Genomic DNA, 23,213 nt, shown 5'->3' with positions numbered 1-23,213 from the left:
ATGACCCTTTCACCTACTATTAATAGATGATAAAATAAATTAAGATTAGATTAGATTTGTTTATGAATTTGGTATTAAAATAGATACTATTAAAACTACCGAATACCGTCATTCGATATTTCACAGATGGCAGCCCTGCAGTCCGATAACCAAAACAAACCCACGGCAATAACAACAATCTGTACATATATTTGTTATTTGCTCAATTTATAAATTAAAAAGTCATGAATCTAAAATATAAGCGACGGTACGAGAGCTTAAAACGCTCCGTCAAGAGTTATCTGCTGGTAAGATCGTGCAATCGAATCTAAACATATGCAAATAGGTGCAATTTCATAGGAAGACTTAAGATGCATAGCATTATTTTGTGAATTTGTGTTCGCCTATTGTGCCTTTTATGATTCACTAACATACGTAACCCCATTCCAGGAGAACGCTTCCCTCACCGATGAAATCTGTCGCCTTCAAGCCGAGTTATCTGTCACCCGATCTCAGAGGCTTTACTTGATTGAGCGGCTTATGTTTCATGAGGGTCTCGAAAAGTCGAATAATGGACGCCCCAGAGTTTCTAATGGAAAAGTCGAACCCACTGAATCCGCTTTTGGAGGTCTAAATAAAAACAAACCGGTGGTTTTGCATAAAAAACCAAACGAAGAGAAACCGAAAAATGTCACTGTCATACGAAAAAAGAAGCCCATGTTTCCGATGAATTTGAATAATGTATTGCTGCACTCACTGGGCGAGATAATATCAGTGAATCAAAATTTCCACACCGAGAGCTGGATATATCCAGTGGGCTATGTGGCCACAAGAATTTACGCCCATCCCAAGGACCCACGTAAAAAGTGTGTATTCACTTGCAAAATTTTGAATAACGCCGGGATTCCCCAATTTCAAATAATCCCTGACAATGATTTGGATGGAGTCTTCTTCGGAGAAAGCGCCAATACGTGTCACATGGAACTTTTGAACTCTATACAGAGGTCTCCCAGTGTAAAAGTGAAAATACCTTTTGACGTGCAAGGCGAGGTCTTCTTCGGCTTGTCGAACCAAAAAACACAATCGCTTCTTATGATGGATCCTGGTTTTAGTCATTGCATAAATTTTAAAGGCTTCGCTGTGCAGAATGTTCAATCGTTAAATAGCGCTTCGTTGTCGTTTGAGACGCTACAAGGGTTTCTATCTTGATAATAGTTTTAAGTTTGACTTTATTATAAGATTTTCATAAATATATATAAATTGATAAGAATAAAAATAAATAAAATGAATTCAATAGGGTTTGTATTTTATTGCTATTGGGTTCGTTAGTCTCCTGTATGAAGACTATCACATTTATTAAACCAAAAAAGTGTCTTTATACATTATAATTTCAGTTCCATTTTGTCTTTTTATTTATTAAAAAATGTAATAATAAAATATTTTTTTCTTACAAATTTAATAAAACAAATATGTTTTCTTAGTACAATAATTTTGTTTTAAAACAATATCGCAGTTATTGGTAGAATATCTAGTGTTAAATTTTATGTTCCGATTTCATATGGTTCATTATATTTAAAATCATATGGTTTTTGTATATAAAACTGTGTGCATTCGTGCATATACGAAATGGAACAAAAAGTGCAGTTAGTTTTTTTGTTGTGAACTATCGACATTTCTACTACGACACGAAAAACAGGCTGGCAACCTGCTGTGGCAATCGGAAATACAACCCTCAGGGAGAAACATATGTACACAACACCTATCTGAAAAGTATTAATACAATATTTTTGGAAAGTTGTTTTGGTTGGCGTTGAATTAACCGACAGCAACAGCAGCTGAGGATATAGCGAAGCACCTAAATCGGCCGAGATGGGGAGCATCGAAAAGGCGTGTATATCCGGATTTCTGTGCCGACTGTGTTCCGAGATGCACCGAACAGTAATTCATATTTATAGTGATCATGGCCAGCGTTTGTGTCTTGTTGAGAAAATCAACGGCTATTTACCAATAACAGTAAGTATTAAGCAGTACTGGATGCTGGAATAATTCAAAGGCTTTTAAAAATAAGGTTACACATCATTGACCATGTTTGTATGTACTTGAAAACAGCCATTGCAACAGAGTTTTGCGCAAACAATAGTTTTCCCGATAGGTCAATCTATAAACATTTTGAGGGGATAGTTTATTGATTTATCATAATTTTTATCATTGTTGCAGATTTCTCCGACTGATCCCTTGCCAAAAACCATATGCAAAACGTGTCTTCATCGCGTGGAACAGCATTATTCGCTGCTAATGCGACTGACAAGAATGCGTGAGGAGCGGAAATTTAAGTTAATAGAGTGCAAACCTCGTAGAGAAGTGGTGAGTACTAGAGTTCAGCCCAAGAAGTCCCCTACCCTTTATCTATTGATTTGATTTTCCAGAGAAATCCCTCGATATCCAGTGTGGAGTCGGACGAGGAAGTGGTGAGTTGTAGAGTATAGTGAATTAAAGAATTTAGGCACAATCTTATGCTGATTTTCCAGAGAAATCAACCCTCGATTCACGAATTCTCGGATGAGGAGGAGCATGCGGGTCGCCGCAACGAGTCGGGTAATACCGAGACCGAATCATCAACTGGCCCACAGACCCAGGAATCCCAATCCCCCAAGTCAACAGAGACTGTAGTGCCCACACCAAACAGCAGCGAAAGCCACGATGATAGTGGTGCTGGCCCCAGCAATAGAGACCCAAAAGAGACTGGCACCACGGGCAGAGGCACGGGCAGCACCACCCAGGAAGGAGCCCACGTAGATTAATGACTGCCTAACCTCGTCTCTGGTCGGTGGAACTATATATACGAGTACTTGACTATGTATATATAGACACAGTTGTGTGTACGTACGTTTAGATTGGAATAAAATAAGCATTTTATTTAATTAACTAGGTAATTTCGAATACAGATGATAAGTTAACCAATTCTAAGGGCTTCTTTCTATGTGGCCTCTATCAGCTCTTTAAATTGGAAGGATGCCAAAACTATGTTAAAAGTACACTTATGGCACATCGCTCAACGTGGCATATCCACTTTGTTTACCTTAATCTTATCGTAGCACATTTTAGTGGCTACATTCTTTTGGCATGATAGCAGAATATTCTTTGTTTGCCTTGGCTTGCAGCGGTTCCAGTTTATTATTCATTTCCTCGTTGGTTCATCGATTGGAATGGCACAGCAACCTCCATGTTATGGTAGCAAACAATGGTAGTGAACATGGTATACATGCCTTTGTATCGTATTACTTGGAATATGGCTGAAAGAGATTTGTGCACCCCTATATTTTGCACCAAAAAATGTCATTGGGCAGGTAGTCTACGAACTACGATAAATTTTTTGGGGTCCAGAAAAATAACTTCCGCTAATTCCGCAGTTTAGTTAATTAAAATAATTCTTTAATGTTATTTGATGAACATGTAAACATAGGTAGTTCTTTATACTTATTAAAAATAAGCATTTACATAGATTCGCATTAGAGCCTGTAACACGTGGTATTCGAACTTGATAATCTGTTCAATCCTTTGATATGTTTATTATGAACCCCGTGACTATGACTGTCGTTCCAAATTCATATTAATCCTCGTCTGTCTTATGAAATGTTCTTTTTTATTGAGCCTAACAATACGCACGAATCGCTGAATACTTAAAATTGTCAATCAGAATGGTATTATGATAACTTAGTTTATCTTGCTTTTCCTATCACTAATGTTTCCTGCCATATAAACGCACACTGATGGAGCACGTATACAATGGTGAAAACACTTGTGCTTGCAATTGTCGTTACATCTTAAGTTAGTAAACGTATATTGTTTTTAGTTGCGGCTTCAATTCTGGAGGTATCACTGGAGTGTGTTCCACTTTTCGAGTAACTAAGCGCTTGAACCGTCCACTAAATTGCTTGCGAAATCCTTTAAAGCTGCTTTTATCACTTGATGCCATCATGTCCTGGAAGAAAGAAATGTAATTTATTAGTGAATTGTTTTTAAAGGGGTAATGTTAGTATTACAAATTCAAATATATACTGAAACAGCGAATGTAAGATAAGCTGTATTTTAAATATTTTGTAAGTCTTACTCATTTTTTTGTTTTTTGATTGTGAGAGTTTGATTTCAGCTTATCAAAAATGTATATTTCAAAAATGCAAAATTCCTAGTATGTGTTGAGAAGTATTTTTTTAAAGATTAACTGAAACAGAGGGTTTCCGGGAAATAAATGCTGTAATTGATTATTGGGAAAGCCCCTATCCGCTTTATGAACATTCGTGGTACTCAACGAAGGTGAAAGTAAAACCCGGAAATGGCAAACAAAAGCGAGTTAGACCCTTCATTAAAGAATTCGCTGACATACGATCCCAATAACTTTAAGATTTATTAACCCCAGCTGACCTGAGTATGTATGCGCTGTATGCGGATCTCTAATCTTATCGCCAAAACGATTTCTCAAAATAGATCCATTAAATGCTGAATGCGGCAAGTGTAATGCCTATAATATATTGCCAAATGTCCGTATGTCTGTTCATACTTCCATACATACTAATGATTTAGACGGCAATTGTTGAAGTGCAAATAATTTGTTTCCTCTTTATCTTCCGCCAACACACGAGCGCACAAAGACTAGGAACTATATATACTATGTATGAACGGTCACCCGTGGAGTATCTAATAATCGTTACGTCATGATAATCTGCACTGGGCAGGAAACATGTGCGAATCGTGAAGAGATAGTAAAAGAACAATGTTGGAGGGAAAGTAAAAAAATCACCATATCAAAAATATATGTAGTTCCGTTTTTCACTTTTCTATATGGTTATAATCTTGAATCTTAAATGATCTCATATCTTATGAACTTTTCTTTCAGTGCGAACTTACGGGGCTCAGGCAATTGTAGATATGCGGAGTGGGCGCTTTTGGGGGAAATGTCCACTCCGTTTGAGACGAATTCCCATTCCCGTTCCCGTTGGCGTCGCAAACAGCTGGTGCATTACTGGTCCTCACGAACGTAACGCTCTGGGTTTGTTTGGCAGGTGGTGAAGACGATGTTGGTGAGGCCTTGCCCCTGGACCTTTCCTCGCACGGTTCCTTCATTTTTATGTGGTCGTCCCAGTAGCGCGTAAATATATTTTTGGTGTGGACTTCGGCGTTTGTGGACGATGGATGCGGATGCGGAGTGGGGGTGTTCAGATAGTCGGTTACAGAAACATCACGTTGACAACATTTACTGCGGACAAGACGCATCGTTAATTTCCCAGTGATACCCTCGATCGGTGCAAAGTTAGTTCATTTCGCAAAAACGTTTTTTTTTTTAGGTACACGCGTATCACAGATGGTTTATGTTTTTGTTTTTCTTTTTGGGGGGGCTATAGCTATATCGGTATGATATGTATAGACATTTGCTATATGTCGACCATTGGCGGAAGAGGTTTTCGGTATACTAATGTCTCGCCTGTCTGTGTTTTATTTTCAGGTAGGCGCTACCCAGCGTTACAGCGCGACTAGAATATCGATTTTCTGTACATGGGCTGGCCTTTTGGGTGGTGAGTTAGTCATGATGGCTGCGCACTATACTTTTAGCTCAGCCCTACTCCAAAGTTTTGGCTTTCTGTGTCTGGGTCTGCGGTTCCTTTGTGGGGCTAGCGTTGAGTGCCTCTATTGCGACTTCCTTTCCCGAGGAGGTGTATTATTTATAGGAACGACAATGACACTTTTCATCTTTTCAATGCTAGATATAACTTACACAATATCAATTTTTGTTTTTCACTAGACCAGGCCAAACAGAGGTAGAAGCAGAAACAGAAGCAGACAAACGTGTCGAGTATTTTCTAGTCGTCGTGCAAGGGAAAAATGCGATTAATGCTGGCACTCTTCACTACATCCACAGCCACGCTATGGTTGTATGTTTGCACATTTTTTTTAACTGCTTTACACGTAAGTACACACATTAGTATTTGACTTCAGTTCGGTTTGGATGGCAACGAGTATCTGAATACTGAACTCGACTGGGACTCTGAACAAAAGCAAAATATTAATCTGACTCATGTGGCTCTCTGCAGCTCTGCAGCAAACAGCACAGCCAAAATATCAATCGAAAGTCGGGTCGGTCGGTTCGGTGCGAATGCTCTCTCGATCTCTCTCCCCGCTCTCTGGGGTAATACCATATATACTATATAATATTCGGATTCGTATGTACTCCCCGCTCTTTGCAAGACCTTCTGACGTCAACTGACATTTGGTGGGCACTGTGTTTTCACAAACCGCAGGCACGTAAGTGTGCGCGTTTGTATGAAATGGTATATAAATAGCGGGTTCTGAGTGATTTACCCAAGATAAAATAATTCCGATTCCGGGGAAAACGCTAACGACCGCAAAACTCCCAAAACCAAACAACACGATCGTGAATATTACGTTTTAGGAAACGAAACGCTGTTTCAAATGAATTGTTCCACGCCAAACTATCATCGCACTTAAGTAATTGGCTAGATTGCTAGCCGAGCTAGCCTCTGAACTCGGATGTTAAACGGACCGCAGTCCCGCTCTAAATATTTCTGTTTGTTTGCACGCTAATTAATTGAAACCAATTAAGAGATAGGAAGGTATTGTTTGCGATACAAATCTTTTGATACAGATCTTTTGCGATATCAAGTGCTGCGTGTTTCTATTCCGCCGTTCCCCTGGCGATTTCGTGGCGTTAGGAATTTCATAGTTGAATTTTCGCGCTCACTTTTTATCTTTGTTTGTTTACTTTATGTGAAATAAGCCAAGTGATTAAATACATGTACACTCATTTTTTGTTTTAGTAATAATATTAATTTTATTTCGATTTATTTTTTGCTTTTACTGGGTCCGAACTGAATATTTTGGCCACCTTCTTTGTAACAAAGAAGACGGCGACCAATGCAACAATACCCAAAGTCGCCAAGGATGTTAAATTTTCAGATTTGAAATAGCTCTGAAGTGGTCCCAAAAACTCGTTTCTGAAAGGGCGAAAGTATAGTTATTAGTTATGTTATTCTCTATAATGCAATGTGTGGTATTAAATTCGATCTTCTCAAACCAGGAACTGTTTAAACCAGGGTAATATTGATTATCGTTATATTGTTTATGTACAAACTATTCAATTATGGATATTATACAACGGTTATAATTAATATTTGGTTTGATATTAATCAACGGAGTAATATTAACAATATTTAATGCTCAATGGTAAAATTCGGGTCTGTGTTGAATGCCCTCAAACTGACGTTATATGCAACCTTGCACCGGGGACTAAAAATCATTATTTGTTAAGTTAAAACGTTATAATAATTATGTAAACAATTAGTTAAAAGGTCAATCTTGGCTCACTTACTAAAGACATGTTTCAGTTTCTCACAAATCCCTATAAGAAGGTCATAATCGACTTTGAGTTTAAAATACGATCGAGAGAGATATAGTTCAATAGCAGCTGAAGAATACTTACACGGCACTGGGAAGTTCTGGTACTGGCTGAGGATGGCTCTGGGTTAGATATCCCTTCTCTGCAAACTGGACAAATGCCTCGGGAGTGTATTGCTTGGCCGAGTACTTGTACATCTTTCCCTGCCGCAAGCTGTGAATATGTATAGTTAATATAGGTATTTCATAGATAAATTGAGTAGTACGTACAAAATAAAAGCCGGTGATTCCAAAGCTCCAAGTCTCTTAGCCGTCGAGATTCCAGACTCCAAGCTGTTCATGCGGGCTATATTCAACTTTCGCTTGAGCTTTCCGCCCACGGATTCCCAGACGGCATAAAGCCGCTGACATACGGTACACTCGGCGGAAGAGCTAGAAGTGGGTGTAGGTAAGTATACATATTTTATGACGATTAGACGGCGACCTCAACGCATGACTAATATAGCTTACAAGAAGATAAACCAGTCTCCGGTGGTGGCCCCCGATGAGGCTTGTGTCAGATGCTCAAAGTTGTCGTCGGAAAGCTCTTTGACCGCTGGCTCCAAATTGTCATTGAAGAAGTCTAGGATTTCGTCATCGTTTATCTCGCCGTGGTAAAGAATGGGTATTCCTCGCCTGAAGAAGACTAGAGCCGGTTCCTTGCTGGGGTCGTAGATGGAAACGAGATTGCTATCCACCGACTGAACCACTATGGCCGACAAGGTCTCCTCCAACTGGGGATGTATCTTTGTGACCACATTCTCATACTCCAAGCAACGCTGGCAATTGTTTTTGTCTAAAATTAAAGGAGTTAGTTAGCCAGTAACCGGTGTTAAATAGTCCATATGCACACTGTACACGTAAGCTGGATTTCTTTTTCTATATATACATATATACCCAACTTACTGAATAGGACAACCACATTGCTGCTGCCGGTAAGGAGTTGAATCAACTCGGTGTCGTCCACACGGCGTAATTCCTGGCCTGCAGCATTGCCCAGACTTAGACCTATAACTACTATGAGGATGAACTGCAGCATTATCTTGCTGTGGAAGTGAATGTGGAGGAGCGGAGTTGATCACTGGTCAGTTAAGCTGATCGGAACTTTTAATGCCGAAGCAGAGTGAGCCCGACTATCGATAGTCGTGTATCGTCAACAGTGATGCGAAAGATGGCAGCTTTATGGTTTTAGGAAATGTTGATTAAAAAAAAAGAATATTGAGAATAAAATATTTTTGCAATAAAAATATGTATTCAGTAACATAAATTACATAATTTGAAATAAATAAAGCGGAACAAATATAAAAATTCTACAATATTCCAAAAAACTTTCTTATGTTCAGTCGGAACCGCACCACATTTGACCAAGTTTATAACACCTATCCCAAAGGAAAGTACGCCGGAAATGAAAATTACCATTTGAATTTTCTTCATATCTTTATAAAGTGTACGAAAACATGGATTTAAAATAGTTTCATCGAAGGTTACATTTCTGAAATTACTTCAGCGGCACTTACCTTATTTTATTAAAAACAACAAGTGTAACATATAATTAAGTTTTATTTACATATACGCGGAATATTAACAAATAAATAATCAAATGTAATACAATTTGTAACAATACATATTCAACTAATTTTTGGATGGATCTACGACCTTCTTCCTTCAAAATTTTCTATAGAGTTTATTACGAAATCGTAAAGATCTTCAATTTGTTGAGCTAATTTATCTGGAAAAAAAAGAAATATTAATTTTAATTGAAATCAGTTCAATAAAACACCTTACCCTTATCTGTTTCTACAAATTTACTTTCCATGCCATCGCTCTCGCTAGATCCAGACATCATATCGTCCTTGAAAATATTTTTCAGCTTTGGCAAAACCAAAAGCAGGAAAATCAAGCCAATAAACTTGACAATTTTCTTGAATATCAAGAGCTTCAGCAATATCTTTCCAAGTGTATATAAGTTGATCTTGGACTTAAGTTTTTCCAGTAAACCTTCGTGCGAATGGTAGGGCATGGGGGGAGCTGGCTTATAAAAGGGTGGAGGTGGTGGGCCATACGAAGGATATCCGGGGGGAGGTCCATATTCAGGAGGAGGAGGAAGATAGTTGTTGTTCGGAGGGGGCAGGTAGTTGTTGTTTGGAGGTGGATTATATTGGTATCCATTATTCGCAGGCAGGTACTCCGGTGCGGGGGTGGCTGGAGGTAGGTAGTTGTTGCTCGGTGGAGAGCTATAGCTGTAGCCTCCATTGTCGTTGCCTAATACAAAACAAATAGTTTAATTACAATAGTTTTATCAATTATCAAGTTCAAGTTTCCGGACTGTTTAAACGCCCTAAGTCGAGAACATCTCATTCAGTTCTCTTTGCATTCTCTTAAGGAGTTTCGTAGTTAATCCTTTCTTTAATTCATCTATCTCTTGGCGTATCTCAGAATAATCCTTCAAAAATAAGTATTTTTTTAGATTTCAATACATTGGTACACAATAGAACTTGTATATATCCGTTCAGGGGGTTAAATTTGGTTTTCATTATTCAATTCAAAAAATTTTCCACATATTTCTTAAATCTTTTTGTAATTCACGCACCGAAGTCCAAAGAATTAGAACTTTGGATATCCCCGGAGTAGCTATCCGCAAGGCAACCACAAATGCAGGAAGCGCATATCAGAACGGCAAAGTATTTATTACGCATTTTTTCGATCGCGGTGAGATATGAGTTAAACGGTTCCTAAAAGTACAATAAACGGTTTTCTTGACGACCGTCTCTTTATAAATTTCGACTCGAAAACATTGTTGCAAAGAAAATATCTGCCCGACGCATGTACGTATGTGCAAGTATTTATAACTGCCATTGCTTTTCCCCCGTAAGGCTTGGCCCCTATAGTCATAGGGCATATATGCAGCGTTAAGTTGAAGTTGAATCACTTGTGTATTCTTGCAAGAAATGCTACCGTCTCACGTGCTATTCAGTATTCATGCTACGTGCAATCGCTTGGATTGTGTTGGAGATTTCGAAAGAGACGCAAAAAAGTTCAATACAACTTTCACTACCCAACTTTCAAAAAGCCTGAAAATAGCAACCGCCTATATAGTATTTGCGAGTTTGAGTTTGGGGTTTGGGGTTTCGACTATTTTTTTTGACAAATTGTTAAACCCGTTTGGTGGGAATTAACGATTTGCATAAGTGACCCAGATTGATGACATTTCAGACAAGTGTTACGAATGCAATACTTTGAAAGACTTTGGGAAGATTTGAAAGTCTTGAACATCATTGTTTTCATACTCAAACTATTTCAATAGGAATATGGCATAGGTAGTTGGTATGCACCATAGTAATTAATATCTAATATAGTCAACGGATCTTCAGCTTGGTTAATGGGTTACCACACAGCTTGAATTCGAAATGAATTTATTAGTTTTTAATTGAAGGTACACTCGGACATTACTAATTTAATAATAAAAAACATAAGGGTACTTAGATTGACTTTAATTTAAAAAAAAACTGTTTTTAATTTACTGTTTTAAAATCGAGATAAAAAGGTCCAAGGTGAAATATCAGCAAAGTTGCCCTATTTTGATCTTGGGTATTTGGCTTGTGTCTATTTATCCAATCTCACTAATTTAGATTTTCACTATATAATCTTTGGTGTTAGTCAGTTTCGGAAGTGATCGAATTTTTATACCTTACAAATGTCTATAGAAACTTTAAAGATTCAAATACATATTTATTAAGACAAAAAATATCTTTTCATATAAAACTGATTTCAAATATTTTAAAAATGTATTTGAACTTTGGGGAATATTCCGAATTCCACCGTCGCGCAATTCACCTCCCGTATTTTGACGCGCATTTGCATTTGAATATTTAAAAATACCCTAATTTTCGGCAGGCGTTACGGTCTTACTACGCCTTGACTCAATTAGTATTTACAATTGGAACGCTGATAAAAAGTGAATAAAATTGTTGCATCGCAGGCGAAAGTGGGATCAAATGGACTCGGCACAGGAAGACGGGACCTGCACGGATGTGTTTCTGGTCACGGCGAACGTTGGCAGCCTCTTCGAGGACGTACGTAGAGCCGTGAAATGGATGTGCCATGTCCATAGGGCTAGGAAGTATACATGTTTACGTACGGCCCCCCATACATACACGATGCGTAAATCGCATATTTATGTATGGACCGCTGACATAAATATGTATATCCGAATCCGTGTTTCCAAACAAATTGGTGTTCCGTACGCCCGCCCCCCGATAATCGAATTTCCAACAAACTTTGCAGCCGGAGAGGCTACTGCAGCTATGGCTCCACGAATTCCTCGCCAAGATATCGCACGTACAGCCCCGATTTCTGGCCCTCCACCTTCAGGAAGTGGGCGGGAAGACCTACGAGAAGTCCATGGAGTACGTCCAGGAGTTCATCAGGTGCCTCTGCGATGCCTCCGAAATGGGCGACTTCACCTGCGTTCACATCTTCATGGACGAGGATTTCAAGTCAGCCGAACACTTTACGGTGGGTGAATCGTGTTTCTAGGTCAATCAAGCACATCGACAAAAGATTCGGATGAGATGAGGCAAAGGCACTCGTTCAATTAAAAGTATACCGATAATGTTTCAGAACTTTAATTAAGTCACTGGGCTTAGTCATGAAGCATCAGCTTGTTTTCCATTCATCACAGAACCGCCATTTCCGTGGTTCCCAAAAACTCGTTTGCAAAAATACACAGCTGTGTTCAAAAATATAGGGTTTTCAAAAAACCAAAGCTTAATACTGATAAGGAACCATTTAAATAGGGCTATTTTTAATTTTTTCAACATATGATTTTATTTATTTCCCTTTTAGGCCCTTGGAAGTCTCTACTTTGTCCATAAGGATGTTGCTTCCTTGAAAATATGGAATTTCCTAACCCACAGTTGGGAAGAAAGTCTTCAAGATGTTAAAGATAAACATATCTATTCCGGAAATATTGAAACCATTGCCACCAAGGAAAAGTCCAAATTCCCACAGCATTTCTTTCCGGAGGTAAGTTTTAAGAGTACTACCCAGTATATATAGATTAAAACTTGTCCTCTATATGATTCAGTGCAAATGGTCCCGAAAAGGTTTTATGCGAACTCGCTGGGAAATCAATGGCACAGTCATCGATCTAGTCAACATACACTTATTTCATGATGCTTCCAATTTGGCAGCATGCGAAAATTTTCCTTCCGTTTATTGTAAGACTCGGAGAAGAGCCTTGGTGCATACTATTGAAAGGTAATTTTAATTATAGTTATCTAAAAATAATATTAACTTGACCACCTATAAACAGGTTCCATTTGGACGAGCAGAATGGCACTGTGCCATTTTTCCTCTTTGGGGATTTTAATTTTAGATGTGACACTGAAGGCGTTGTGAAAGTAAGTTTACTATCTGAATTAGCCAAGAGCATTTTAATAAATATTCTTTCATAGGAATTAACTGAAAACTTGACCCCTCATCGCGTTCAAAATGTCAAGAATGAAAACGATAAAATCCATTATCGCAACTCCACTGGAAACAACGTACTTACCGTTGGTAAAAAAGAATTTAGTCATGCCGACCATCAACTTAAGTTCAAAGAAGACTGGGTATGCATACATTTTTCTGTTACAAAGCCCAATGACTAATATTTGCTTTTTTCAGCTAAAGAAATTTGACAGAGAGCTGGAGCCACTTAAAGACGTCCTAGTCGAATATCCCATTAAGTTCGTTCCGTCATATCCCTTCGAAGAAGACCCAGAAATGCCCACCGACTACATGTCTACTCGCTGCCCGGCTTGGTGCGATAGGATTTTAATGAGTCCCCAAGTCCATGAGATAATTCAGAGCGATGATTGGACATATGGAATGATCGGTGAAGCAGTCTGCATGGGCGACCACAAGGTAAAGTTACTTACAAACCTTTGAACATTTTTTCCCTTTTTAAATAACTACAGGAGCAATCTAAAACTACTTACAAATCTCGATTGCCTTCAACCTTTGCACCACCTTTGATAAATATTCTTGCTCTTCGCTATTAGAGGCTTCGTTTTGTTTCCAAATGTCTTACACAAACAGGCTGTTTCTAATTCTGCTTCCATTCCTAACAACTATGTTTCCCCTCGGCATGGTGTCGCTTAGTCCACTAGTAGTGCGCTTACTATACCCACTTAAAATTAATGTACATCTCTGAGGAACTTGAAAACCCTAAACAAACTAGGGAAGGATCTTTGTAAATTACCACTTCACAATTTCAGATGAATCTGCAAGGATATTTAAAGGCTTCGGTTCATCGAAGTTAGTTTACATAAAGTTTTTAACTACGTAGAAGTTCAGAATTAAAGATACGGTTAGTCAAGATCATAGGAAACTCATATGTATAAACCATTTGCAATGGTATTTTCCACTTCAATCGGTCTAATAAATATTATCTCTTCTTTTTTGTCATGTAGCCTGTTTACTTAACTGTCCGTCTTAAACCAAACAAAGGTACTTATAGATCTTGTGATTGCAACTACACGAATACTTACGCCAAACCCAACGACATCTCAACATCACCTCTGCCCGCAGTCAAACTGAAATACTGTCCCTACTCAAATAAGCTCTTTGAGGATATTGCGACTAGTTCACAGTTGATAAATGGCACCGAGGCTCGCAATGTGTACAATTCCCTGAAAATTAGTCAAGACGAGGAGGCGAGCAAAACGACTTCCTCGAATTTCCCGAATATTAGTATTAACATTATTGATTCCGATAATATTTGCATGTGCTTGTGCGCACACCTGTCTACTAATAGTCTGCTGCAGTTTGACGACTGCAATCGAACTGGCGAGGCCATTTGTCCCATGTGCCGGAACATAATCAAACGGCAGCCGGTGGCGCATCGCTATAAACTGCTGTCCAAGCGTCTGATGCTAACGCAGGATATCATAATTAACCGCATAGATACGCAGCACTTGAGCACGGACTCGGAGCGCCTGTACGAAGATCCTTACACCCCGGAGAGCACTGAGTCTCACTCGCCGTATCCGGAGGTCACCAGCTCGTGCACCTCCACCTCGAGCAGTTCGCGCAGTCCTCTGGAACGCAGATTAGCGCCAGACAGGACAGCAGAGGGTAAACCAAGCGATTCCGATATATCGCCCTGCCCAGAGGTGGCTAATACGGTTGCGGAAAAACCCTCCAGGGGCACCGTAACTCCCGGCCAGCTGAAGTCACGGCTGGAGAACCTAAAGCGCTTATCCATCAAAGACGAAGTCGAGAACGAAGACACAGTTGATGAGGCGGAAGCGGGTGATGTTGAACCAGTTGACGCTGTTTGCTCCCCAAAAGCTGCTCCAACGCGCACAAAACGCAGCTCTAGTGTTACTCCTATGTGTTGTACTATCCACTAATTTCAGTTTTTTGTTATTTTGATTTATATTTCGTTGATAAGAGAAGTATTTTAAAGCCGGCGACTAAAATACCGCTTGTTAAAACGCTATGCATTATTTTATACTTATTTTTGTAGTAATATTCTTAAATTTATTTCTATCTGCATGCGGATTTACCAAAAAATACGGCTATGTTTAAGTCCTAGCTTCAATAATTTGTTGTTATTTATGCAATTATTTTAAGTAATTGAAATCTCTAATCTCTAATCTCTGCATCTTTGAAACTCACTTTAATATTACCGTAGAAAATATTCCAATATTTTTTATAAAAGTCCAGAGGTAAAAACGTCATGGTAAACAACTTTTTTACTTCGATCTGTACCAAATGCTTAAAGCGCACTTTATCTTTGAATTTACATTGTGTAAATATATACTTCTGTAGAGCTACTGGAATCATTTGTAAATATATCGAGCGATTGTAGTTTTAACTTGTAATTTTTGTGCAATTTAAAAACCATATCGAAATCTCTTATACCAATCGTATGTAATCTGTTCCTTTTCGCAGTAGCAGCGATCAGCTTAAGCCCGTATTTGAATCTGTGTTTTAATTATGTATATTGTTTATGTGTTCGTCTTATTTAAGAAAATAAATTACGTTTTTTACCTCACTTGTCTTCTTTTCTTTTCATTTGTATTTTTGGTCGAAAGCGTCAATATTTTTCAGTTCTTTTCACGCCTAACATCAAAGTTGCTAGCCGATCAAAATTGTGGATTACAGATCGATTTGCAGCCCACTTCTGAATACCTCAAAATCCTGTAATCTTAAATTTGTATTCTTGTAGGCCCATCGGATCCCACTGGAGTTTCCCAGTTGCCGGAGAGCCTGGCGAACTTGGTGAATCAAGCGCTGAACGACGACAGCCTGTGGATGGAGCAGTCCGTGGTGGACGATTCGAGTGCATCCAACAGTTCCGTGGCCAAGTCGCGCTATATCTTGCTGAAGAAGGGCGCCACAAGTCCGTGCAAGGAAGCCCCCGACGAAGCCGGGGCTTTGGCTATCAAGAGCGACGGTCTCGACACCGAAAGTGCAATGCTGCTAAAGGAAACTACCGTCTAAGAGCTTCAGATCTATCAATTTATGCCAGCTGAGCCAATAACTTGTAACGTGTGGTTTTGTGTTATGTACCTGTTATGTTATACGCGTCCAATACGAGCTATTTATTTGTCACACCGCCAAGACATTTGGGAAGCAGTCGCAGTAATAAAATATACATACGTGGTAGATGCATTTATTTCAGAAAAACGTTCAAAAGATGAAAGGAATTAAACCAGGTATTCAAAAGAACAGTTCCACGCACGCATTAAGACTACGGCTAGACGACTATTCAATGAGTTTTTTGGCTTTGAAGTATCTGCGGAGGTACAGAACTTGCCACGTCGCCAAACCCAGAAGACAGCACATACTGAAGATGCTAAAGAACAGGACGCGGCTGTTGGTTTTCTCTGTGGGGAAGAAAGATGCATAAATTAGATGGGTTTATAAGAGATTGGAACATCGAACACACCATTGGTATCGCGCATTTCCTCCTCCCGCTTGCGCATAAGGACGAAATCTCGCACAATGGAGTCGGAAAGATCCTCCAAACGCTTAAGATCAACTTCCAGGGGCTTCAGCTTGGAGGCCTCCCCGATCTGTTTTAGAGCAAAGCATTGAAGTCATTTAAGAGATAAGAAAATGGGGCTTTTGTGAACTTACGCCCTCGTAGCTCTTGGTCTCCACACCCTTTTTCGTCAGGAGTGATACTTCCTGAACAACTCCGCGTTGATCTGTAGAGAGAAAACAAAGAATATAATTAATATGACAACTTATCAGTTTCAAGATCTCAAATATATAACATTTACGTTGTTTTGATTATAGAAACATAAAATTGTTATACTTTAACATAAGAACTTGAAGTACGAAAAAAAAAATCATATAGTAGGTGAAAAAATATAAAAATTCACCGGGTAGGTTTTAAGCGCGACATTGTGACGTGTGTTTTTCTGTGTACATATAACATGTAATGATCATAACTAGCACACAACTTACGTGCAGGAACTTTGGATATGAAGCAGATCTCGTAGGCGTCGTACACCTCGGACATGAAGCTGAATTTGCCCTTTGTGATGTGCTCCTTCTGCGACAGGATGTGTCCCTTGGTGTCGCGAGCCTGTTGGACGTAAAACCCTAGTTAAATCCATTGAAAAAAGCATATATCAAGAAAAATACTCACTATATAGTCGATGATTTGGCCGGGCACGTCGGTCACCTCGTACTCGCCCATGACCAGTTGGTTCGCCTGGATGTCTTCTTTGAGGCACTTCTGGGTGTTCGGCGTCAGCTTGAACATCACGGCATGGCCGCTCCAGGCACAGGCCATCAGAAGGCACACGATAAAAGCCGCCCAGGCCATAGCTTACAATTTAAATCAAATAAAATCTACGGCTGACAAAGATGAGGTGGCTACTTTCTAGAGCTGGGACGAAATCGATAGTTTTCGTGCAGCCCTGGTATGTTTGTCGTTTGGTATTTAGTGCTTAAAAATACCAAAAGATTTAATTTTTTGTTTGAAATTTATGAAGTTTGGAAAAGTTTATGAGTTCCAATGCTTATTTTAAGTGTTTCAAACTTTTCCTACATAAGTTTTCCCAAACGATATTCAAACCGATAGCCGTTAATCTAGTGTTGTCAACGCCGCTTTGGTATCCGCAACGCCGTTGCTGAAAATACGCGGCTTCGGAAGCGTTAAGAATTTTATCAGTGTATTGGTTAATGTGCGTGTGGTGTCAGTGTATGTGGTTCTTTAAGTAAAAAATATATCGGAGTTTATAAAAACTTTTAAGCAACAAATTCTGCCTGCCTTGTGTTTTTATATCATTTATTTTAAAAGGGGTAATACAGCGGCACCCTGCGAACCGAATCAACACCGCAATACTAAGCCATTTCCTATTTGCAGGCAAAAAGTGCAGCAAATGTCAGGCGTGGATCAGGTAATTGTATTTTGCATACACACATATGTACATATGCTCGATTCGATTTATGTCGGGATTTCAGCAGGAAGATTTTCGTGTTTAAATCGCGCTCTTTGTGTACATTGCAATGGTGGATATATATAGTATACTACATGCATAATAATAATGTTATTAACCTGCGGTGTGTTTTTGTTTCAGATGAAAATACCAGGAAACACAGGTATATAACCTACCACCACAGACAGAGAGCGTTTTCCTATAGACAGGAACTACTCTTCGACAACGACAGCCCGACTTTCGATCGTATTTCTTGCTTAATGTGCGGTTTTAATGCAATTTTCTGTGTTTACCATGCCCCATAATGTAGCTAAATCGGTCGAGGAGCGCAATATACCATGGAGCCAGCAAGTCGATGAGGCCTCTTACGAAAATCTATCCTCTCCCACTCACGATGAAGTCGTCTCTGGTAAGTTCCTGACCATAAAACTTCTTAGTTTCCGAACCATCTAACTTTTCCCATTGATAACGATTTCCCCCCTCCACACAAGTCAATGAAAATGCAATGCAATTCCAATATCCGCCGTTTAACTTTAAGGAGAATTGCAACACTCCATGGAATAATATGAACAAGGGCCGAAAAGCAAACGCCAACCATGGTATGTATAGTTGTTTTCACCCAGTACTCGTACCCGTACCCAGTGTGTAATCGTTCTCGCTAACTGGTTTTTCGACTCTGCGAATATGCATAGGTCGGTGCATCGGGAAGTCGATTAGTCCGATTAGCTTCCGATTGGATTCACTTGGGTCTTATATCTCTAACTAAATCGCCTCAAATATTCATATCATATCATCACAGATCGCCAAATCAAGATCAAGATGAAGTGGCTTTAAGCTACGGTCTACTGATTATAAATAGTTTAGTATACATTCAAGCGTGTAGAATTTCATTTCCGGGAAGCACAAACTCAGCTTCAGAAGTTTAAAAGGAATATTTTAAAAGATTTTTCCAAATATCAATGAAGAAAAATACCCTCACTTTTACTATGATATCAAAATATTTTAGGAGCAAGTCCAAATAACGTACGTACCCTTAAAATTTTAATTTTAAAACAAAATTTTTAACACTGGCTTAAATTATTTACTATTAGCAAAGTTACTGCAGACCAGTATCTGTAGGGGTCGAAATAATGTTAATAATCAATCTGGAAGTGCTTCATAACAACATTACCTTTGCCTTCAAGATATCCTCAGCCCAATCCTCTGCAGCCATATTTTTAATAGCAGTGGTCAAGACCTTTTGGAGGTTTTCAGCTTGCTTCTTGAAGATGTAAATTATTTCGTGGGTGGTGGCATTCGGCTGCTGGGCGCACCAGCACTCCATGTTGGTGACCAAGCCCAAGGAGGCGTACGGAATGCCGGCCTCCTTGGCCAAAACGGCCTCGGGACACAGAGTCATGCTCAGCAGGTCGGCGCCCCACTTCCGGAACATATTGTTCTCGGCAACGGTTGAGTAACGTGGTCCTTCGAGGGTGAGGACAGTGCCACTGGATCGGGTGGGGAAGTCCAGCTCCTTGGCAGCATTCAGGAGGTGCTGTCTGGTGCGTTCGCAAAAGGTGGGATTCATGGGCACATGACAGACGCCCAAAGGACTGCCCACAGCTCCGTCGTAGAAGGTCTGAGCCCGCCGCGTCGTATAATCGATCACATCGTCGGGCACCACCAAATGACCTGGCTGGAAGGTGTCCCTGAGGGAGCTAAAGGTGTTGGTCACCAGGATGTGGGTGCAGCCCATCTTACGCATGGCCCACACATTGGCCCTGTAGTTAATGTTACTCGGCATGATGTCGTGGTTCCGGCCATTTCGCGACAAGAGGGACACATTCACGCCTTCTATCTGCCCATCGATGATCACATCCGATGGTTTTCCAAATGGCGTGCACACAGCATACTCCATGCGCTCTGCCAAATAGATGGGCTTGTCCAGATTGGCCTCTCCAATTATGCCGACTTTGATCGGGATGGTGTCCCTTTCCAGTTCGCTCTGTACCTCCAAATTATCATCCATTGCAAACGTAAATTTTGATAATTTTCTTAAAATCTGACTGCCTAAAAGTGAAATAAAAAACAAAATGTAATTTCGAGTTGCTTGCCTCCTTAAATTTGTAATAATGCATTTTCACCCACAGATAACGCAAGTTTCTTATGGTATTTCAAGAAGAAGGTCCTTAAGGATGTGTAAATTTGTTTTAAGATCATTAACCATAAATCTAGCAGAGTGCAAAATATGGATAAGTTTATTGTAATTTTATTGTGATAATAAGACTATTTTAAAGAGGGTACTGATGTATTATTTTACGCAATATTTTTAGATTCATATAAAAGACATGGACATAGTATTCCCAACAACACACGACGCGATGAGCACCAAGTAAATCCTTGGAATTCCAGAAAACCAGCAGCACAGGTACATGAATATAAATAGTACAAATAATTTAATTCAGAAAATGGTACTCTTATTAACATATAATCGTTTATCATATTTCTTTAGTCGATTCGAAATGAGAACGATCACCCAAAGCTGGACAACAGAACAAGCGATGAAGCACAAAATCAAGAAGTTGTCGCCGCACCCAAGAAGACAACCTGGGCCTCTATTGCCTCCCAGCCGGCCAAACTAACATCCAGAGTGAGTACTTCCGGCACCCTTGTACACCGATCGAATGCATTCATATCCTGGTATCCTCGTACACAGGCAGCGTCCACCACTTCCAACAATAAGAAAAAGGGTCCCGGCATGCCACCACCACCAATGGTTCCAGGAAAGCACAATTTAGATGTTAACGTATGGGACTTGCCGAACAATAAACCTCCTCCTGTACCTTCTCCCCCCTCGCCGATTGACTTGGGCTATTCTGACTTGAGTTCTGACTTTTCCATATCGGGCAACACAGCAGCAGCTCCACCATTGGGCGCACGAACCGAGAAGGTTCACAAGGACACGGAGAACTTCCAGAAGTACGAACACAAGGGCGGCTTGGGCAGCAACAATAACTTCAGCAGAGCCAAGGTTTCGCCTACAGGCCCGGTTCGTAGGAATCTGGGACCCCAGCCGCCTGTCCCAGGCCACCATGCAGCCCCTCGTCCAGCGACCAATGCAGGTCCACCCTTTGGGCCACCCAACAACAGGCGGCACGAGGGTGTGCCCCATCCAAACCGAAACTCCGAGCGCTCTGGCAACTACTCCAGTTTCCGCAGCGGCGATTTTGAGAATGCTTCTAAGTTCGAGTACCGGGACGAGAACCAATCACGACCGGTGGAAGTCACATCTGCAACCGAGGAGGTGCCTGTCGATCCACAACTTCTGTTGGACGAGTTAAAAGACAAAAACAATTACAACCCGAAAGTGGTGGACTTAAACAAAGCCACGGCAGCCAGGTAAATTTACTACTTATCTCTTCGTTCTGTATTTCTTCTAATTATAATTTGTTACCCCTTTTCAGGTTCTTTGTCATCAAATCGTATTCCGAGGATGATATCCACCGCAGTATAAAGTATGAGATTTGGTGTTCAACCGACCACGGCAACAAGAGATTGGACGACGCCTTTAAGGAGCGCCACAAAGAGGGCGGCAACATCATGTTGTTCTTCTCGGTAAATGGATCTGGCCATTTTTGCGGCATGGCACAAATGATGACGGCGGTCGACTACAACTCAACGTCGAGCGTCTGGTCGCAGGACAAGTGGAGGGGCAAGTTCAAGGTGAAATGGATATATGTGAAAGATGTGCCTAATGGTAAACTGCGCCACATTCGACTGGAGAACAATGAGAATAAGTCGGTGACGAACTCGCGGGATACCCAGGAAGTACCTAACGACAAGGGAATCGAGGTGCTCCAGATCTTGCACTCGTACAACCACTCAACGTCCATATTCGATGACTTCTTCCACTACGAAAAGAAGCAGGAAGAAGAGGTCTCCTCCAAGCGTCCGCCAATGCATGTTCCCGATGGAAACAACCAAGTGCCGGCCCCACTTGCCCGCAGTTTCAACCGCCAGGCGGACGACAAGGACAGGGATCGGGATCGCGATCGCGATGGTCGTGGTGGCATGTCACAAAAACACTTCAGCGCTGGAGGAGGAGCCGGTTTCCGTAATCCAGGTCACAGGGGCGGTCCCGGAAGTGGCGGCGGCTCTCACAACAACTACAGCGAGTATCGTCGGGGCTTCGACATTCAGAAATCAGGCGGAGACTATCAGTTTAAGGACCGAGAGGGCCAGGACTTCGACAGAGAAAATGACTTTGGAGCCCACTACGGATCCAATAACCGAAAAAATGAATATCAACAGAATAACACGAACAAGGCCAGGTTAAAAACCCGCGATCGTGATTTCAGTACTGAACAAATTAAAATCGGCGTGCGCTTTAAGGTGGGTTTGTCCGCCTCTAAGGATTTGCCAAGAGTGAGTCTCTAGCGAGTCGTCGACGATGATTTCGTTAAATAATTCCATTGTTTCCATTGCAGGACACCGACAAGGATAAAATGCGAAGCAATGAATATTCATAAATTTACTGAGCTGCGGTAGAATTCTTTTTTAAATGATATTGAATGGACTCCCACAATCCGTTGAATTGCTTAGAGATGTTTAATTTTAATTTTTAGATTTTTTAACCATTGCGTGTACAAGATAAAATCCCGATTCATGAAGAACGTATAAAACAAACATGTGGGAACTAGGATTAATGATTAAAATATGATAACATTTTTACGTAATTATTTATTACAATATTTATATAAATCTATTGACGCTCACATTGAACAGTTCATAAAAAATTAATGATCGATTTTGCCGATATATACAACATTTATAAACACCAAGGAGTCTGCTTCAGCCATTCCTTGTAGTTGCACTGTAACAATTTATACAACTTATTTGAATCTAAAGTGTACACGACTTATGTATGTATAATATAATTAAAGTAACCAATCCATCATTTACTCATTGACTAAATTACCAGCATCTCTTAATATAAATGCGCTATTTGTAAGAGATTGAGCGAAGATTTCCTTTCCAACAAGCATAAAATAGTATTTTCGAAATAATACTTACACGTCAAGCAATATGGGCCGAATATTAATACTTTCACAGCGCTATCCAATAATTATACGTTAGTGGAAGACTGAAACAGTATAATAAAAATAGAGTCATGTACGTAACAAAATTAAACCCTACAAAAAAGATGCAAACATAAAGCGAACTCATAATCTAAAATGCAAAAGACTTATTTGATTAAAATGCTATTATTTTTAGTTTAAGGAAACATTAAAAAGTTTGGTCAAAATCAAAAGAAAGTTTAAAGGATGAGATTTGGTTAACGGATTTTATGGAATTCCAAGTAAT

The 23,213-nt window shown here is 40.0% G+C and overlaps 9 protein-coding genes across 14 annotated transcripts; 4 read left to right on the top strand and 5 right to left on the bottom strand.

Annotated features, from left to right (window-relative positions):
• The first annotated feature begins 131 nt into the window (after positions 1-131).
• Positions 132-1,268, top strand: LOC108006615 (transforming growth factor beta regulator 1). Its single transcript, XM_036817470.3, has 2 exons — positions 132-287; positions 430-1,268. The coding sequence occupies exons 1-2, from the start codon at positions 225-227 to the stop codon at positions 1,186-1,188; spliced, it is 822 nt and encodes a 273-aa protein (XP_036673365.3). The 5' UTR covers positions 132-224; the 3' UTR covers positions 1,189-1,268.
• A 416-nt stretch (positions 1,269-1,684) lies between these two features.
• LOC108006614 (uncharacterized) lies at positions 1,685-2,904 on the top strand. Its single transcript, XM_017070135.4, has 4 exons — positions 1,685-1,992; positions 2,197-2,343; positions 2,406-2,447; positions 2,508-2,904. The coding sequence occupies exons 1-4, from the start codon at positions 1,849-1,851 to the stop codon at positions 2,778-2,780; spliced, it is 606 nt and encodes a 201-aa protein (XP_016925624.4). The 5' UTR covers positions 1,685-1,848; the 3' UTR covers positions 2,781-2,904.
• Positions 2,905-3,389: 485 nt separating this feature from the next.
• LOC108006629 (uncharacterized) lies at positions 3,390-6,247 on the bottom strand. 2 transcript variants are annotated; one of them, XM_017070163.4, is made up of 3 exons: positions 5,750-6,223; positions 4,885-5,233; positions 3,390-3,961 (listed from the first exon to the last, which is right to left on the bottom strand). In XM_017070163.4, the coding sequence occupies exons 2-3, from the start codon at positions 5,098-5,100 to the stop codon at positions 3,809-3,811; spliced, it is 369 nt and encodes a 122-aa protein (XP_016925652.2). In that variant the 5' UTR covers positions 5,101-5,233; positions 5,750-6,223; the 3' UTR covers positions 3,390-3,808. The 2 variants fall into 2 exon arrangements, with proteins under 2 accessions (XP_016925652.2, XP_016925651.2); XM_017070162.4 differs by having other exon boundaries at positions 4,885-6,247.
• Positions 6,248-6,796: 549 nt separating this feature from the next.
• On the bottom strand, positions 6,797-8,531 carry LOC108006628 (thioredoxin domain-containing protein). Of its 2 annotated transcripts, XM_065866191.2 has the most exons (6): positions 8,332-8,530; positions 7,897-8,221; positions 7,657-7,818; positions 7,472-7,600; positions 7,361-7,390; positions 6,797-6,986 (listed from the first exon to the last, which is right to left on the bottom strand). In XM_065866191.2, exons 1-5 carry the CDS (start codon positions 8,462-8,464, stop codon positions 7,381-7,383), a joined length of 759 nt encoding a protein of 252 aa, XP_065722263.2. In that variant the 5' UTR covers positions 8,465-8,530; the 3' UTR covers positions 6,797-6,986; positions 7,361-7,380. The 2 variants fall into 2 exon arrangements, with proteins under 2 accessions (XP_065722263.2, XP_036673277.3); XM_036817382.3 differs by lacking the exon at positions 7,361-7,390 and having other exon boundaries at positions 8,332-8,531.
• Positions 8,532-8,967: 436 nt separating this feature from the next.
• LOC108006604 (uncharacterized) lies at positions 8,968-10,235 on the bottom strand. The gene is made up of 3 exons (XM_017070125.4): positions 10,016-10,235; positions 9,211-9,687; positions 8,968-9,154 (listed from the first exon to the last, which is right to left on the bottom strand). Exons 1-3 carry the CDS (start codon positions 10,119-10,121, stop codon positions 9,075-9,077), a joined length of 663 nt encoding a protein of 220 aa, XP_016925614.4. The 5' UTR covers positions 10,122-10,235; the 3' UTR covers positions 8,968-9,074.
• A 1,091-nt stretch (positions 10,236-11,326) lies between these two features.
• Positions 11,327-16,083, top strand: 5PtaseI (inositol polyphosphate-5-phosphatase A). 3 transcript variants are annotated; one of them, XM_017070168.4, is made up of 9 exons: positions 11,327-11,498; positions 11,710-11,940; positions 12,271-12,450; positions 12,512-12,684; positions 12,740-12,827; positions 12,882-13,037; positions 13,093-13,332; positions 13,881-14,808; positions 15,644-16,083. In XM_017070168.4, the coding sequence occupies exons 1-9, from the start codon at positions 11,421-11,423 to the stop codon at positions 15,916-15,918; spliced, it is 2,349 nt and encodes a 782-aa protein (XP_016925657.4). In that variant the 5' UTR covers positions 11,327-11,420; the 3' UTR covers positions 15,919-16,083. The 3 variants fall into 3 exon arrangements, with proteins under 3 accessions (XP_016925657.4, XP_065721503.2, XP_065721504.2); XM_065865431.2 differs by having other exon boundaries at positions 11,330-11,498; positions 13,881-13,917; XM_065865432.2 differs by lacking the exon at positions 13,881-14,808 and having other exon boundaries at positions 11,332-11,498.
• Positions 16,075-17,333, bottom strand: bai (Transmembrane emp24 domain-containing protein bai). Its single transcript, XM_036817319.3, has 5 exons — positions 17,075-17,333; positions 16,891-17,011; positions 16,558-16,628; positions 16,367-16,493; positions 16,075-16,304 (listed from the first exon to the last, which is right to left on the bottom strand). Exons 1-5 carry the CDS (start codon positions 17,252-17,254, stop codon positions 16,183-16,185), a joined length of 621 nt encoding a protein of 206 aa, XP_036673214.3. The 5' UTR covers positions 17,255-17,333; the 3' UTR covers positions 16,075-16,182.
• A 256-nt stretch (positions 17,334-17,589) lies between these two features.
• On the top strand, positions 17,590-22,823 carry Ythdf (YTH domain-containing family protein). 2 transcript variants are annotated; one of them, XM_036817316.3, is made up of 10 exons: positions 17,590-17,733; positions 17,798-17,831; positions 18,012-18,033; positions 18,181-18,279; positions 18,362-18,469; positions 20,183-20,277; positions 20,362-20,499; positions 20,566-21,248; positions 21,314-22,241; positions 22,337-22,823. In XM_036817316.3, the coding sequence occupies exons 2-10, from the start codon at positions 17,814-17,816 to the stop codon at positions 22,376-22,378; spliced, it is 2,133 nt and encodes a 710-aa protein (XP_036673211.3). In that variant the 5' UTR covers positions 17,590-17,733; positions 17,798-17,813; the 3' UTR covers positions 22,379-22,823. The 2 variants fall into 2 exon arrangements, with proteins under 2 accessions (XP_036673211.3, XP_065721502.2); XM_065865430.2 differs by having other exon boundaries at positions 17,591-17,733; positions 21,314-22,274.
• On the bottom strand, positions 18,890-19,878 carry LOC108006631 (purine nucleoside phosphorylase). The gene is made up of 2 exons (XM_017070165.4): positions 19,042-19,878; positions 18,890-18,983 (listed from the first exon to the last, which is right to left on the bottom strand). The coding sequence occupies exons 1-2, from the start codon at positions 19,876-19,878 to the stop codon at positions 18,948-18,950; spliced, it is 873 nt and encodes a 290-aa protein (XP_016925654.4). The 3' UTR covers positions 18,890-18,947.
• Positions 22,824-23,213: the final 390 nt, after the last annotated feature.

Source organism: Drosophila suzukii, chromosome 3 (genome assembly GCF_043229965.1).
Source record: "Drosophila suzukii chromosome 3, CBGP_Dsuzu_IsoJpt1.0, whole genome shotgun sequence".
Classification (NCBI taxonomy): domain Eukaryota; kingdom Metazoa; phylum Arthropoda; class Insecta; order Diptera; family Drosophilidae; genus Drosophila; species Drosophila suzukii.
The sequence above is the reverse complement of the archived record's forward strand: the minus strand, read 5'-3'. Positions and strand labels throughout refer to the sequence as shown.